Source organism: Anopheles ziemanni, chromosome 2, assembly GCF_943734765.1.
Source record: "Anopheles ziemanni chromosome 2, idAnoZiCoDA_A2_x.2, whole genome shotgun sequence".
Classification (NCBI taxonomy): Eukaryota; Metazoa; Arthropoda; class Insecta; order Diptera; family Culicidae; genus Anopheles; species Anopheles ziemanni.
Window position 1 is genome coordinate 13,930,176 of NC_080705.1, and position 17,930 is coordinate 13,948,105.

At 43.6% G+C, this 17,930-nt stretch overlaps 1 protein-coding gene across 1 annotated transcript; it reads left to right on the forward strand.

The window, feature by feature from the left end:
• The first annotated feature begins 13,325 nt into the window (after positions 1-13,325).
• LOC131293009 (uncharacterized) lies at positions 13,326-13,980 on the forward strand. Its single transcript, XM_058321087.1, has 3 exons — positions 13,326-13,433; positions 13,545-13,781; positions 13,942-13,980. Exons 1-3 carry the CDS (start codon positions 13,326-13,328, stop codon positions 13,978-13,980), a joined length of 384 nt encoding a protein of 127 aa, XP_058177070.1.
• Positions 13,981-17,930: the final 3,950 nt, after the last annotated feature.

Consider the following 17,930-nt stretch of genomic DNA (forward strand, 5'->3'; position numbering starts at 1 on the left):
GTGAGTTGGCGGCCGGAGGCTTTTATTGTGCCGGGCGAGAAAACCTTTTCCCGGCCGTTTGACCTTTTCGCTTTGCGGCTCTTGAGTTCTATTTCAGGATATTCAGCCAGTACTTATCTACTCGTTCATTGTTTAATATGTTTGAGCTCTCAGTTGTAAAATTGATACGAGTTTGTTTTGCCTAGTCGCCATGAACAAGGCAAGTTCATAATAACACAATATGCAGAGAACGTTACGAAATCAAGCATGAAAACTTGTTGGACCATATCGTTAAATGAAAATTTGAGATAATACTTTAGCTGAAAACAAATGGAATAAAAAATGTGCATTTACGAGATTGCATATTATTATTAAGCTGTTGATAATGCTAAATTATTCAAATCATTTCCATGAAGCATGTATGAATAGAAGCAGATTAATACCAAATTATTGACTTGAGCAAATTATATGCAAATATTTCAATTAAATTGATCAATAGAAAATTACCACAGATGAATTCAAACCACAAAACAAACTAGAAACACACCACGAACTAGACAAAATTTTAGTTTTTGATGCAAACTCACTCCACGCCGATTGACGTTAATTTATTATAAGCAAATATAGACATCTGTCCGGCTTTTTTTGTGTGAAATTATGATAAATCATACCAATTACGGTAACGCTTTGATACCGTTATGATCATGAGGCCACGCTAATTTCGTCGCCGATTTCCACGCACTCCAACCACCCGTCATTAGTGAGGAATAATCCTGCGGTCGGGCTAGCGTTGTACCACTCCGGGTGTCCTTTTTGTCCCACCCGGCGACACTGACCTGCGGATAGAACGATTGTTTTAAACCAAACCGCACACCAAACCTGAAACCCCTGGAACTCCCATTCACACTCGGTTGAAACCACAAACAAACCGAAGACGCTCGAAGCAATCTATCACCGATAATGTGCATCCTCCAGCTGGGAATGCTTTCAACATCATGCTGGCCTGCCGCAAGGACACGGTGTAGAACCGTTCACAGCTCGAAGGGTGGACCGTTCTTCCATCGCCATCGTCAGCACCATCATCATCGCCATTACCGATAGGTTTTGTTGCGTTCTTGAGCGCTTTCCACTGCTTTCTGGAATGCCCCGGACGCTTTTCCCGTCGTCCGCCGAAGACGTTTCGGAGGAGGACGCTGGGCGAGAAATTTCAAAGACGACCGGAACACGGCCGACTGACTGCAATTCATCATGTGATGGGAATGAATTACGAAGAGCATACATTTTAAATGGATAAAAACATAAATTTCTCTGTTGAAATATTTATGTTGTTTACTAATGCCCAATGCCCGAGCCCGTACGCATCGTTCGCAAAACCCGTCCTTTACCCAGTGCAAATCGGTTTTCAGCATTCCCTGGAATGGCCTATGTGTGGGTGTGTGTGTGTGTATGTTTGGTATGTTAGTGTCCCGGTCGTGAAGTGGAAAGTGAAGGATCGCATCGAAGAAGGAACTAAGGGATCCTCAGCACATTTCCATACAAAGAAGAGGTCTTCGCTACGCACACCACACACCGTCCGATGGGGAGATGTCCCTGGACCACAACACAACAACATTTCCCCGGAGCTTTTCCGTTTTTCATCAGCACTTTCCCTCTTTTTGAAACGGGTCCTCCCCGAACAAGTCACTCCGGTAACCGATGCACACGCGTCGACAGTGTGTTTAACTCGTTTCCATTTCCGTGCGTATGTGAGTTTGAACATGGATCATCCCAGTTCCTACGGGAGACTTGTTCACCGAGCGTGAATTTCACCGTGCAAACTTGAAGCCCCGGGATGGAGGCATAAATATTTTAAATTAAATGAAATATAGTCGCCAGTCGAGCAAGTGTGCGCACCACAGAACAGGACAACCGAACCACTGAGGACCACCGAACCTGATGACGGGCTGGTGATTGGCTCCGTGTTTTGGCTTTAGCCATTCCGAAAAGCTCGCTGTATGCTAAAAGAAGCAGAGACGTCCCTTTGCGAGCCGTTGCTGCGGACGATAAGTGCCATTGGGACGGAAGACATACCCATTTTCGGACGAACTAGGCTCGGCTGAATCAGAAAAAGCAAACACCTTTTCCCTCTATCCGCAACGCAGACTAAGCGAGCCCTTTTGCTCCATCGTCTCGAAACCGAGACTAGACCCGGAGTTTTACGAGCACACAACATGTGCTTTTCAATGTATGCCCATGGCGTTTTCCGTAACGGCCACAGAGAAAGGGCGTAAACACCTCCTCTTTATATGGTACGTCGTGACGATGCCGCCATCGGAACCGGTCCAATATTATAGTGCTCGTAGGGAATTGTGTCCGGGTGTTGGAATCAAACTGACACTAATTACTGGGACTTAGGGTTCGGCTGCGTTCGGTGCCGGATGGCAACCGAAAGGAAAACTGTTGTTTCGACGAATAAACCTGTATGACAGATGTACGAGTTGCACTTGTTGAGCTTACATTTGTTTCCTTCAACCGAGATTAAACGGAGCAAGAGAAAGGCTAAAATATAAAATCGGTTTGATTTTTCTTTTCATAACAATTCCTCTTTGTGAATTTAGAAGCACGAATTAAAAATGAAACTTACACTAACTTGTTACTTATGCAACAAAATATCTTTCCTTAGAAGCATTTTCCTTAAAATTTAAAACTCCTTCTTTATATGACAATACAAATGAATTGTCCAATATTCAAATGAATTGTTCAAACTGGATCTAAACCTCCACCCACAAGGAAAATACAACAGCTTGCCAAAGATATGGTTATTAAAACTGGTTTGAATTTATTTTGCAAACACTTTCAACATTCAAACTGCCACTCGCGCTGCCCAGCCTAACCGAGCTTGCATATTTTTAACCTCCCTCGGATGAGAGCAACATGCTCCAAGCTGCCAGCCAACTGCTACTGTCGTCTTGTGCGCTCGACGATGATTGATGTCGTTTGTGGACGACGCGTTGTTTTTCGGGCTACTCCGAGATAACATCCGGTCCCGCCGGTATGGTGGTATGGTAAGGTGAGGCGGTACAAACAGTACCGGGTCGTGCATGCCACCGGTAAGTCCCACGATAATAACGCCATCTTCCACCGAGAGGCACACTGTGTGTGTGTGTTTACTGCTACCGGGTTAGTTGAGATGCAAAAAGGCCACCATCATTACAAAGATCTATCCTTCACGGACAGCTGTAGCAGAAGCAGCTGAGCCTGTGGTTACTTTCATTTATGATATGGGATTTTTATTCAAATAAGACTGTCGTCCCCGTTGAGGAACGCCTAAGGCAAACGATGTCCTGGAGGATAATCAGGAAGGAAATGTCACTGCAAGTTCACATGAAACCGTACTTCATTTTCAGGATAGTTGTATGCAACTGACCATACAATTTGAACTCAGTTTGAAGAAAGAGATAGATTTATTTTAAGGTGCACTTCCTCAAAAAGGAAGGAGATACAATTTAACTATCACTTAGTTTATATGTGTAAAACCATTTATATATACTCTTAGATTTTAAATCTTATCGGAGTGAGTAAAAAAACACCTCGCATGAAATAGTCCTTGTAATAAGAGAGAAACAGATAAGTTTTGAAACGAATTTACGAGTATCGAGTTACAAGTGTATCTAATTTTGCGAAGAGTTTTCCTAAAGTTATTTTTTACTTAGCCCATTATGTGATTAGTCCCAAAATGACCAATACTGCAAAAAAAAACCCACTCCATTACGGCATAACCCTATTAGAGTCAGGTATACCTTGCGTCATCGGTTTTACAAAATCGATCGCCATGGATCCAATTCCGAGAATCCGGGTTTCGGAAAAATAGAACCCCATATTGATTTGTCAACAGTTTTCCTTTCACATGTCCATTACCGAGCACAGTGGGGCGTAAAAAACTAAAACAGACCTTTACACACACACATACATACTCACATATGCCAAAGCAACCGCCCCAAATGGACAGGAGCCGAAATCAATCATTATCCTTCTTAAATCCTTTGAAATGAAAAACGGGTCGCAAAATGAGACACGCTGGCAAAACCCTGACAACCATTTTGACCGCAAGATGAATGGACGGTGGATAATTTTTATCCCCCGTTTTGCTCCCACGGGCAGAAAAATGGGCGATCCCAAAGCCCTGCGAAAGCTCCCTCGGCACGTCATGAACTCCGGCCGGCAACGGGGGTGGGATGGCTGTCCAGGTTTTCCTACGTGCGCATCCAATAGCTCCTGGAACTATCCGGACCGTGGAGCGTTGCGGGAGGGGGACAAAACAAAAAAGGAAAAACAAAATCGAAACCGAGTGGCAACCGGAAACCGGAAGCACCCGGAAACGGCGTCACTAGATTCGGACCAGGCGAACCACCGACCAGGCAAGGCACGGATCGATGCGGTGCGGGTCAGACAGGGACGCGCCATCGGAAGCAATGGACGGAGATGTTGGAAACGCCTCCAAGACGGGAGCCGGAGAAAAACAACTCGGGACAGTCCGGCAAAGCTTGGGTGAACAGATTGCGCCCGGGGAGGACGGGGTCGGGTGGATCCGTGTCGCAGCAGAAAGGAAAAGAACTGAAAGGAAAAAACTTAAACTGCTTCAAGATGATGTATGGATTTAATATTCTACTCCTTGGGCAGTCCCGTCCCGTCGGTATTAGGAAAACAGCTAACTCATACTTTATGGTCGCCAGTTTTCCACCCAGCGCGCGCCCGTCCGGATGCGGGTGGGATAGTGCGAGCGGAAGGAACCGACGGTGGAATCCTTCTCGCTAGCTGGTAAAATAAATAAATAGGTTGAAACTGCTGACACTTGCGTGCTTGATGTGTACTTTGTATCAGATGTCCTCGTTTTATTTTCTATTTTTTCACCTCCTCTGTCGCCTTTCCCTTTCGTAATCGTTTTTCTTTCCTCTCCCATCGATAGATGTTTTCTTTTTTTCCATCCTCGACTAACAGGATGAAAATGCGTCTGGATGATATAGGAAGTTGGACGATGCTGCCAGCATGTCGACGATATATGAACATGTTGTTTTTTCTTTCTCGAAGTGTCTCGATACAGTATCAATAATTCCAAATGGCTACCGGGAGGAAAGTCCAGAATATAGATAAGATAAAAAACGTGTTATCTTAGAGTTAAGTCTGTATACGTGGTGTTATTTAATCAAAGAATAAAAATATGATACTGATTTCACTAAATATCTCACTACGTTATTTGATAGCGTTACCAAACAATCGGAGATGCTTTATGCTCAAGCTTTAATCAATCTCAATTTCCAATATTCAACCTCGCAATCGTAGCCTTTAACCTCTCTTTGATGACAATAATTGTCTTGATGATGGTTTAGCATGGATAATTAATGGCAAAGTGTTGGCTGGAGCCCTAAAGCTAGTGGCAGGTCAGGACCGGTCCAATTACTCGTTAATTAGCATGATCAGAGCAAATCAACTGCGTTTGTACGACACATGTTTTCCGCATGAGAAGATTGAATGGATTTTCAACGGTTTGGTTTAGTATTCTTGGTTTTCGCAGAATTTATGTAAAAATAAAATATTCGTTAAATCATTAAATGTTATAAAAGAGAGAGAAGACAGAAAGATATTTTTCAAACTCTGTTATATTAGTTGTTGTACAACATAAGTTAAACTCCATCCCTCGCGGGAATAGAAAAACTCATACAACTAATTGAAATCCATTATTAAAAACACATGCCATCAATAATTCACTAAATCCTCAATGCCTCGATAATATTTTTATCGCACCGAAGGAGTTTCGGGATAAAAATTAACTAAAGACAGGCATAATTCAGTGTCCACTCGCAATTTCAGCGGTCATAATGAAATCCTTAGTATCACCAGCACTCCAAGACACCTTGATGATAGATTTCACACCCATTAGTCGCAGAACTCCGACCGAGGCCGGCGCAATTCCTGTCATCCAGTGCCACCGGAGTGCCGAAAGCAATTTCGCGCAGGTACGCGTCATCGGTACGAACACCTGCAACCCTCGCTGCTCCTGGCAAGTATAATCAAATAACTCAAAAGCCAGTAGGTGGTAAGAATTTATACAAGTGCTTTTCCCCGACCGCATCCTTTACCCGCCCTCCCCTGGCGTCGACATTTCCTTCTTGGCTCCGTTGGCGTACAACTTTTCCCACTCGAGGCGACTTTTCTTTGCCAAAGAACGCCTCTCCACGTTCTCTGCCACAAGTACGACAGGGTGGAACAAAAATTTATTTCGATAACTTTTATCATCGCCCTCTTGCGCCTGCAAGTGATCTCCGTACGTACTTTTAATTGTATCCCATTACCGAGATAATATCGCTTCATTTATCAATATTATTACACTTTTGTCTATAATTTTATCCCGCAAACCCGACCCGGGTACTTTAATGCATCCTTCGGGAGCCGTATCTGTGGTTCTGGTTACGAGTGGAAGCTGTGCGGGAGAGAAAATGGTTTCTTGATTGGGAAAATGGAACAACTCTTGCATTGCGAGAGAGGGAGAGAGAGAGAGAGAGAGAGAGAGAGAGAGAGAGAGAGAGAGGGAGAGAGAGAAAGAGAGAGAGAGAAAGCGAGGAGTGCGTTAAACTGTCCCATCGCGATCTTCGTCCTATCGATATCTTCGATCGGGTTTTGGAAAATTGTCTAAGAGCAACCCATCCGAAGGGGTGAAGCGCGTTGGGATGTCCTCTTTTCCTCCAGTTTTTCACCACTTACGCCAACTATTTTTTAGCACCGTTCGTTTAATGAACGTTTTACCACTCGCTGTGATTCTCCTCGATGGCATCCGGAGCCAGTTCAATACTTACACTTTGCACATGCTCTCGAGAAACATTTCAAGCCAGGAAAAACCCCCCCGATTGGAGTAATGGAAAAGTAATCTTAATCTAAATCTAAATTGTGCTCCATTGCAACTACGTTCCCGGAAAACTGCAATTGCATACTACAAAGTTGCCACTCCCTTCTCTGTTTTTTTTTTCTCACAAGACCCAACCAAAGCACGAAGAAAACGTGAACGAAAAGAACATCCTGCGTCCTCCGAAAAGCTTCTTGCCAGCTCCGTCAATTCAGTTGCCCCTCTACCACCTCTTAACCCTCGTGCAGTGTCATACTACTTCGGCGTTGTTTCTCGTATGAGAGGGATAATTAAGAAAAATGACTTAAACCCTACCATGCAATTGAAAATGAACTCAACGAAACGTGTGTAATTCGTTCATTCCCGCGCGCACAAAGATAGTCCGCAAGGGACCGTACACGTCTCGTGCCATCTTTTGAGATTCTTGCAGCGAAGGGGGCACCCAGATACTGACTATGCTTTAGCACCAAGCACCGATGCCTCGCAGCTACACATTGTCGAGACGTGTGTGAGATATGCTAAAGACGGGTGCTTTTCTGTATGCACAGCCGCCGAATGGTGACGGGACAAAGTTTTAATCTAGCTGGGGATAAGATTGAGCGGAGGCGAGGTCGCATAAAATGAGCATTGCCGAATCGCGGAACGCCATCGTTGAATGATGAGATACGCTTTAACTACAAAATGGTTACATAAATGTACTCGGTTGGATATTTTCTATTTGGGTTAAAAATTTGCTTAATTTTGCCAGCCATTTGATTATGTTTTTCTACAATCACTGACATTATTTACATTCCTCACAACATTAATTCCGAAAATAATAGACATCTGGCTTGGCAATAATAAAAAGCATGTCAGTTTAGTTAACATGAAAAAACTTAAACTCTAGAAGCTACTTTCACCATAAAATAATTATTAAAAAATCATGTTTAAGACCAGAGAGTATCAGAATGTTTCCTTCAAACAATAATAAAAATCAAAAAGTAATGAAATAACCAAGTAAATTGTGAAACTCATTTACCCTTTGAATAAAACCGAGTTGTCTGCAACTGCTGCCATACCAAATAAAAGGTCCCAGCAAACGGAAATTACATACTCCGGTACTACGTGCTAATACATAGCATTTTCGACCCAGTGGAAAATCGATAATAAAGCGCATCCGTTCGTCCTCTTTAATCAGGTCGCTGTTAATTGTGCTCGGAGTGTACACACGTACGTTTATTCTTATTCGTTGGATACCGAAGAATGGGCCAACTTTGTTGGCTTGCACTGAGCATCACGTGCGAAGCGTAACCTCACAAATTTGCGACATCCACGTGTTGCTATGGTGACGAAGAGGTGCTCCATTATACGTTGGGAATAATTGAGAAGCAGTAAAAAATCTCGAAGGAATGCAATTACACAGTTTTATTGCATCATTGGCAGAGGGAAGCGTTGAGGGATTTAAGTGGGGGTGGCGTTAGAGAAGTCTGTCAACGTTGTATACTGTTGTAACTATTCTCTAAAATGCATGTGCTCTAACAAAAATAAAGCCTTATATAATAGAAAAGACTATTGATCATCTCAACATATACCCACTTTCAAAAGGATTAAAATGTTATCAATAGAAACAAATAGTCACAGATTAGCGAGGTACTTGTACCAACTAATCTACTCTTAGCTTGAAGCATCATTGTAACACCATCCACGGACAAGATCGCTTCCACCTCATTTCGATCGTAAGATGCAATCACGTTGTTTATCGGATTCACATTACCTCATTCATCTCAGCAACGGCGAGTCGGACTGAATCATTCGGTAATGAGAAGTGCTTCACACATTCCAAGAAGGTCAAATAATCTACTTCAAACCTGGCTCCAAACCACTTAGCTTCCTCTCTCTCTCTCTCTTTATCACTTTCTTGAAATTTCTCCCACGCCAACCGCATCCAACGATCCGCAGCGCTCGTTCAAAAGCTCGTAATGCTACTAATTATGTGGCAGCTACCGCACCTTTCACCGAATTCGGTTCCAACATCCTTCCGGGCTTAAAACACCTCCCGACCGGAAGCGGATGTACTTAGCGGGCGTCGTGCGGTAGACGTGCAACAGCCACAAGCCGCCGTTCGACGGTATGGTGTAAGGTTCTCAACACATCACCTACGATTACATATAGGGAGAGAAAAAAAAAACTCCAAAGTAATGTATCCTCAATTGAAATGTGAGCAATAGAAGCATGAAATTGTTTGCGTATGTTAAGCATTGTATGCGAGCATAATGTATTTGTTTTTCAGTGTTATAACGAAAAAGGTGTTTATCTTATAAATTAGTCAGAATGTTTATCATCTTTACCAACACAACGATTTGATTTATTTGTTCGAAAAATGGTAAAAAATGAGAAGGATATTTTATGTTTTCAACACTCACTAAAGCTTTAAGTTATTTATTATCATCATTAGTAAAACAAGGATAGTATTATAATATTTATGGATTAGTAGTTGAACAACTTCATGTTATTATCACGTTCTTACCAAAATGACAAAAATACCAAACGACAAAAAAAGAAATAAAATACAGCTCCGGCATTACTGTAGACGAGTACGGCCGATCCAATGACTTGCTCGTGTTTAAACAGTTCGAAAAGAGTTTTATTTCTTCCTGCACTCCCTGGACTCCGCAACGAAGAACGAGAAACACGAAGGAAACCTCCAAAAGACAAGAAAATAACAACAGTTTCAAGACAATAATTAAATTAAACAACAATAAACGGCACACGGATTGGGGAGGGGGGAAAGGAAAAACAAAGCGGCCGGATGCTGCGCCCGTACGAGCCGGAAGCCGGAAAATGCTGCAACGAGCGGTGTGCTGAACCGGAAGCCCGGAAAGTATTCGGAAGTGTTTTCCCGGAATCAACACGACGGAGGAGTGCAGGAAACTAGCACTGGGATGCCTGGGTAAAGAAAGTGTTTCGTTTGCTGACCCTCAAACCCCTTGCCTTGCCGTACGGTAAACAAATAAGCCCGTCAGTTCGTCTGCATAGCGTTGAACTAATTAAGCTGTATTTTTCTCCGGCTGAAAGAACTGAACTTGCCGCGGTAAAACCCCGCTTCGGAAAAATACCGAAACGGCACGTTCGCTTAGACCAGCGAACAGTGGCAGTTGCAGGGCGCGGCTGAAGAAGTGCACCACGACTCTCTAGAACGGACGTTTTGCGGAAATTTATTGCAGATGTCGGCCGGAAGCGGGAAGTGATGCCGAAAATGTGCCACAATACGGACTCGGACGGGTGAGCCGGGCTGCAATATGCGCGGGTGGGTAAAAAGGAAAACTCAATTTCGATATTCAACATCAACCCCTCCGGACTGGACATATGCCCTTTTCTCATGTTTCTGCGGTGTGTTCCTATTTCTTGCCATTTTCCCACTCCATCTTGATGGAAGCTTTTCTGCAAACACTAAATCCTTCCACTAGCAGTGTTTGACGGCGTGAAAAAATAATTATCATAGTTTTCCCACCCCTACACAGTGCACTGCCCAAAAGCTGTGGAAATCTGGGGAACGCCAAATTGAATAATGTACACCTCGGACGGTCTGTAACGTCCACTTGGCGTAAAATTGCGATGGTGAGAAAATCCCCGATTTTCCGTGTCCTTTTTTATTTCCACATTTCGCCATTCAAATGTCAACCGCGTGGGGTACTTCATGGTCATTATTTAAGGCTTTCCGGCCTCCCAGGATGTACTTCCATTACGGAGGGGGTTGGAAAACATTTGAAAAATCGTGCGGTCCTTCCGCAGGACAGCACGGAGTTTTCCCCGAGTTGAGGAATTGCGTCTAATGCCAGCACATAATTATCAGATCCATCACGGTGTCCAGGCTGCCAGCGCCAGTAGCAAGGGATCTTGGCGTGGGGCTGGGGCCAGCACTATTTTCCACGAGCGGCAGTCAACCGAAAATGGAGGAAAATACTAAAGCTGGCAGCAGGTATTATTGGCTAAAAGGATACCGACGCGTTATCGGCGCTCCCCGAACGATCGTTAGGGATCGACGGGCGAAGCAATACATCAACCGGGCGAGTGCGAGGTGGATTTAAGGGGGCAAGATTTGCCTTTTGCGCCTCCACGCACACCACGAACGAGGAGAAAGTTCCATTTTTGGGTAGGATTACGGTTAAGCTCCACCATTCGCCCCGAAGGTCAGTAATCGATTTGGGAACGAAACAAATCCACTCCACCCCATTTTTTGGGCCTTAAGACTTTTGTGAGGTTTTTTTTGACTTAAGGCCGTCAGCCTCACCACCCCGCGCGCGCACACACACACACAACCCAGCCGGGACTAATGAAAGCTTAATCTCTGTGTTTTTCCCTCTTATCGCCTCCCGTTTGGTGATGCGATTTCCACGGACATCTTCATCCATCCCCCTGCGCTCTCTCTCCCGCTTGCCGGAGAAGAATTTCTTTCGGCTTCTTATTATCTTATTTATTGCTTTTGTCGGTATTAACGAAACCACACTGATGGTGGGACCGAGGGACAAAAAGAAGCACATAAAAATCTTCACCACAACGGCAACGAGTCGAGCGAAAATAAATAACCGAAGCGAAAAACAGAAAATTACATTGCGCCCCCGAAACCGCACGGATGGTCACGTCAACCGTCGATGCGCCGTGGCAGAAATTGGGATCCGAACCAGCCAGACTGGCCAATTTGTCGAATTTTCCGTGCGAATGCGCTTTCTCGTTACGCTCGCACCGAAATGAGGCACGCGGTTACTTAGCATGGTTCGCGTGTTGAGTTTGTGAAAGTAAGAGTAAAAATACGAAAATTTAACAACCAACTAACACTTTCAAAGTTTAGCAACAGTTTTCGAGTTTTAAGTGATGATTCTCGTGATAATAGAGAGTTAATAGAGGCGTAATGTATAATATATCAATGGGTTCCAGTGCCTCTAGACAATATAACCTAAGGATCAATGTTGAAGAGAGGTAGAAGTTTAAATCGGAAAATACATCAACAATTAATCCAAGCAGACACTGGTTTTGTTTCCAAAGTGTTCAACGTTGAGACCACCATTTGGAGCTGTAGTACCTTTTACGTTGAAAATTATTAAATTTAACTAGTTATACATTTCCAAAACCGTGTGGTGAAAACGCAAAGGGTAAGCATACAGTTACGGTATTACATTTTCTGCACTCTTTAGGGCTGAAAACTTTATTTCCTCTCCAAAATTCTGCCGCTCGCTACAAACCTCCAAACCACAGCTCCATGTTGACGAGCTCCGGTGGAGTAATTCAGTACATTTATTTGCGTGCCAATTTGTTAGGGTTTTCCACCGATAAAAAAAAAGTTGTGGCCATTCGGTTCGCGTCGTTGCTACGGTAAATTTAACTTTTGGTTTATATGTTTACGGTTTTTTTTTGTTCGGTTTTGGTTCAATCTACAAATCTCTTGCTCTGATATGGGCATACGCATCGCGTAGAGTATGAGCACGCCGTAGTATCGTACACAAGTGAAATACAATCAATAGCCAACAGTACACCGTCCTAGGGTTTTGTTTTTGTTTGAATTTTTGTACAGACATAAATTAAACTGTGCAAACGCACATCGAACGGAAAACAATATTTCGCGAAAATGAAAAATCAATAAAAGTGTTTAAAGAGGAAAAAAGAGCACATCATTGGTCCGAGTTGGCCAGTAGTCACCACCAAGGCTACGATTTATCATTCGATTTGAATGTGTTCGTTTGAAAATAATTGATCAAAGGACTAGCTAATAGATAACTGTTAGGGTAATCTAAGGCTGTGTCATATAATCACGATTAAGGCTAAAGAAAAAGCAACTGTGTCATTTTTGTTGAAATATGGTTTCAAACAGCACGATTTTGGCTGCATAAACATCTATATAGATAAGTAATATACTCTTCAAAAACTATAAGAACTATAAAAAACAACTCCTGTCTTGCGTTGGAATTTCCAATTTCCGATTCTCATTTCGATAAAATGCATCCAGAGTTCGTTGCATTGGCGTACGGGAAAACAATAGCAATAAGTGATTGGCGCGGTTGTTTTACTGCATTGATGGTTACGGTTCCACCTCATCTACCATTTTTTTTATTGTGGTTCGATTCATATATTTTGTATTCATCCCAAATTCGATCTGCATTCTCTTTTACCCCCTCCTCTATACCCTTTTAAACGGTTGTCCCACACGCTATTGCATCCATAGCCAATGGTCCGTTTGTTTTTCATTTTCACCCACCAAACTTTCTGCCCCATTTGCGAAGGTGTGTGCGTGTGTGTGGGTGTTTGTAGGGTTGAATAAATTTAAATTCAATTTCATTTTCATTTCGAGCGTTGATCGGGAAATTAAGATAATTTCAATTTTTTGACACTCAATAAAGGACATTTGGTTTCGCGCCGTTGGTGTCATCCGGAGGTCGGTGGACCGTTCAACCGAACCCCTTCGCTTTCCCACACATCGCTTCCCTGGGCACGTGCAATGGAGCACGACATTGTGCGAAAGTATTCGGACGATCGGGTCAAAGTTTCCGGATGGTCCGAGCGTATCCAGCAGTATCCATACGATTGTCCCTCGAGCACCGTCGGGGTAAGTGGAAGGTGTGGTGGAGGGTAAAATGCATTTAAGCTTACACACGATTTCTTTTTTTTTCCTACCAACCTGCATCACCTGAATGGTATCACACTTGCATCACCCCAGCGTGCCGTTTACAGGACCTTCGGATACACGACCAAACACTTTCTGCCTCGAACGAGCACTCAGGAAATGGGCGATGCGGTGTGGAACCGTTATCTGGAAAAGCGTCGGCGTCAGCATGCATCCTCTGCGGACGAAGCGTGTGGCCGTAGAACTTCCACTCGACCCGAGGTCAACCATTGCCCATACATCACCAGCTACCAGAGCGACTTCGTCGATCGGTTTCCGGCATTTCGAAAGGTGCGTTTTCCGTTGGGTAAAGGATGGCAGCAAATCTTCGGTGCATCGGAAGGCGGTCGCCCGGATCCTCCGGTGCAATCTTCGAAAGCATCTTTGCTCGACGCCACGAGCAAAACTCTTTCGCCGTGCAGGCAAGTAATGTGTTTTCTCTAATTTTCAGTTGATGATGATAAATGCGAGCCGGGAGGGTGAGAAGTAGAAATCCGGGAGACTGCAAGCCGACACTGCGTGCTCTGCGGTGCTCAACGAAATCCTCCAAATTGAAAGATGATGATTATTTATATCCAGTAGCGTTTGCTTAACCGGCCGGCTGGTTGTGGGTCCGTGTGGAAGCATTTGGCCGTATGTTATTTCCAACTGTAATCGCCCAGTCTGTACCGGTTTATGCGGCAGGGTGTTGGTGTAGGAAATTACCTGCAAATGAAAATTAAATTTTGCGTACAACTACGTGCCGAAAGAAAAAAAAAGTTCTAGTTTTCCACAAACTATGGTGACTTGATACATTGTTTTTGTCAAAAAAATGCTATAGAGTTTATTTTCCTCATTCCTAGCTAATTTTAAAATAGTGTATTAAAGCACGACTGTTTTAATATTTTAAATTCTTGCACAAAATATAGAGAGACAATTTCAGGAAAAGTTTTGAGAATGGAACGCGCTTTTAAATAGTTGTAGGCCTTTAAAGATATCAAAGAAAACATGCAAAATAATACTGAACCAACACAAGAAAGTAGAAATTAGTAATGGTTGAATGCAACAATTAATTATAATATTCCGAAAAGAGGAGCCATTTACAAATGACATCGATCATTTTTAAGTGTCAAGGTAGTTTTATTTCTTTGTACCGCACGTTAACAGGTGTCTTGGGAAATATCTCTGGAGAAAAGAACTCACCACCGAATTGATGTATGCATCCACCAGGTTCTCATCATGTGTGCTTTGTAAGATCGTCCGATCCCTCTTGGAATTGAAAAGACTAAACCACATTAGTGCTTCGAAGGTTAAAAGCATCCGTTTGACCATTTGATCAGTTCCACGAAAGGAACATTGTCGATATCTTTTAAGCGCTATGTGTACATTCAAATTTTTTTATCCTCGGAAAACTGACCGTCCCATCATTTTTCATCCCTTTCAAAAGTAGCCACCAAGAGGGGTTCCAACAATCCATTTCATTTTCCAAGGATGGCCCCCTTTTTCGAGGCCGTTATTCATCGTCGGCGGTGAATGTTTCACCCACGAACTTTTTTTACCATGGAAAATCTTCCGGCTAAAACTCGGATCAGTTTGCATAGGCGGCGATATAAAACTTTACAAAACCCCCCGACGGGTGGTGATGGTGGCTGAACGAAAAGAAAACTCTCCTCAAGCAGGTAAAAGAAACCCAAAGGCATCTTCCGGTTCCGTACACCGGCAGGAAGATGTTGTTTCCTTGCCAGCGTTGCACATTTTCCACCCGAACACATACACACACACACAGATACAGACCGGTGCGGATTTGTGTCGGTCACGGACGGCAGCACAATGCTGACGACGGTTTGGAAAAATCTGTTTGTTTTCGTTGGGACTTCGGTGGAGATCGTTCCCGGTCCATTGGCAACCGGTGGGAAACCCATCCGGGAAACTACCGCGATTGCATGCGCTGCAGCGAAAAACTTCATCCACCGAAAGTGGAAGCCATTTTTCATATTTCACAATTTGGGTTCGTTCATTTACAACCATCCCCGAACCCGGGGACGTGGGAAGGGGAGTCGCTTCCGTTCCCCATGCCAACCGCTCCCGAAGGGGTTGCTGTCAGTGTGTCGGAGCCACAGTTTCCCGCCCTGGCCGGTAGCCACTTCACATGCACAGCGCTTCGCTAAGCTCGAGATCGGGGCAGAGAAAATCGGAAAAAAGCCAAGCTAACCACACGGCACAAAGCCACCGGCAAACGGATCTTGTTCCCGGGGCTAGCCAAAGGATAATGGTAAATTGGTCTCTTGGGAGATGGAGTGTTGCTAGTTGCTTTTTTTTTTTGTTATTGTGCCTTCCTGCTACTTTCTGCGTTCTTTTCGGGGAAGTTTGGTTTTGGACGAGAACTTTCGCGAGCGAAGCCTGTCATACCGCATTTTGGCAACTGTGTGTCGATGACGACTTTGTTTATCACTTCGACGGTGCTGTTTTCACAGCTTTCCGACGGTAACTTTCCACGGCGGGGAGAAAGTTCTGACCAGCCCCTGGAGTGGCCCTGGAAAAAAGATGCAAAAACCCGCGAAGTGCATTGCACCATCGTCGTCATATAAGGTTGGCCGATAAGTGCATGGTTAACAATGTTATTTTATCATAAAAATTGTATAAACTAAATTCGGGCTTATAAAAACTGATGCATGAAAATATTTGCAGGAAAATGTACTGACTAAACCACAAGCGGTCGGCAAGTAAAGCTGAACAATTTTCGTCCTAAAACGAATAAACAGCTAAAGAGAAAGTTTCAAATTTCATTATTAGTGAGCACATTCTATTAAAAACGACATTTATTTCCTGAGTCAATATAAAGTAATTCAAGAGTGCAACAATTCACATTAACTCCAAACTAGAAAATTTTAAAATTAATCCGGATGCCTTTTGGATTCTGACTCACCGAAAGTATGGCAATTTAATTACTCTTTTATTACAAAATCCAAAAATCGGGTTGTGAATGGCGTGCATATGCTCGTTAAATTCTCATAAAAATCATAATCATAAATTGTGTTTGTAGTTTTGCATCTCATCGTACCGACTAATTCAATTGCTGCACTCGAAACTGATTAAGCTTCACGCTGGACCTTTTCGAGCCAGTCCACCAACAGAGCCAGTCCGTACGAGCAGGAGAGTTGTTTTATCTCAGCCCTCCGTGATACGATTGTCATACACAATCAAATCGCTGCCATGTAAACGTGTGTATTTGATAAAATAAAAAGGAAGCATAAAATACTGAAGCGAACTCAATGAGAGAAAAGGTGGAAAAATGGTAGCAGCCACGAAGGACAGACCGAAAAACCGACTTCGAACCTCAACATGGGTGGAAGGATGAAAACAGCCAAGAAACAACACACCAAAGCAAAGAAACAACAAAACTTTCAATCCACTGATAATCCTCGGTGAATACTTTTTCCATCGGGTGTGTTTTTTTTTATTTTGTTGCTTTGCCTCTGACTTTCCTCGACATTTTTCCCTCCCTTTCCATTCCTTGCGCTGTTTTCTATCTTTCAAATTATCTTAATTGCAACAGTATGGAAAATTGAATTATGTTTACGAGAAGAAAAGAAAAGTTACACTCGCTTTCCACCGCCAAAGTCTCCACGCAGATTCGTTTCGATGCTCCGAGCTCGGCGTTGGGGATTTTGGCTTCCTTCGGAGTCTCGTTATCCTTTTGCCGTTCGTTTTTATTTTGTACCGAGTTGTTTTTCTGCCCACCATCCCTCGTGCACATACACATACACAGCTACATAGAGAAACAGGTTTTTGTGTGCCTCGGGAACACGTGCCATCGGAAAAGCGCAATGGAATTATCTGCTCGGAGGAGGCGACTCGGCTTAACTAGCAGCTGACCAAACGAATCGAACGAAAGCGCGCAATCCGTTTAGTGGAGAAGTTTGTTTTGGGCGGAACGGGACCCGGTTCCGGTGTACATGGTAGGCAGATTTCCGGCCTAACACGGACCCCCCCCCCCCCCTTTTGAGAAAGTAACTGATTGCTGCTGAATTATCCAATCGAACTGCGGGCAGCAAAACCCCTCGGCCGAGCTGCAGAAGCGGAGCGAGTTTTCCGAACAACAACCCAGACAGACACATACTTTGCACGGCATTACAAGGGGAAAACATTCGCAAGATACACTTTCACGCCACGCTGCACTAATGAAGTGGAGCATCTGCCCGAAGGAATTCATCCATCATGCGTTTGATTGAGAGAAAGTCTTGCTGGCAGTTTGGTCGTAATTAGTTCGGTCGGCAACCGGCGACTGGCTGATTAGCGTAATCAGTTGCCGTTGCCGTTTGTAAGTGTCCGGCCAAAAGACCAGGCAAAGTCTCACAGAAATGGAAACTTTCTGTTCATCATATTCCAGTGAGTCTCGGTTCTGCGAGAGTCTTATGCAATCTAAGATTCAATGTAATAAAATATTTTATGTTGCATTTT

Bases quoted from the DNA above. Each gene is read 5' to 3' on its own strand.
- LOC131293009 (XM_058321087.1), top strand. From the start codon at position 13,326: ATGGAGCACGACATTGTGCGAAAGTATTCGGACGATCGGGTCAAAGTT. The intron at 13,434-13,544 runs GTAAGTGGAAGG...GCATCACCCCAG, and splicing joins GTCCCTCGAGCACCGTCGGG to CGTGCCGTTTACAGGACCTT. The intron at 13,782-13,941 runs GTGCGTTTTCCG...TCTAATTTTCAG, and splicing joins GGTTTCCGGCATTTCGAAAG to TTGATGATGATAAATGCGAG.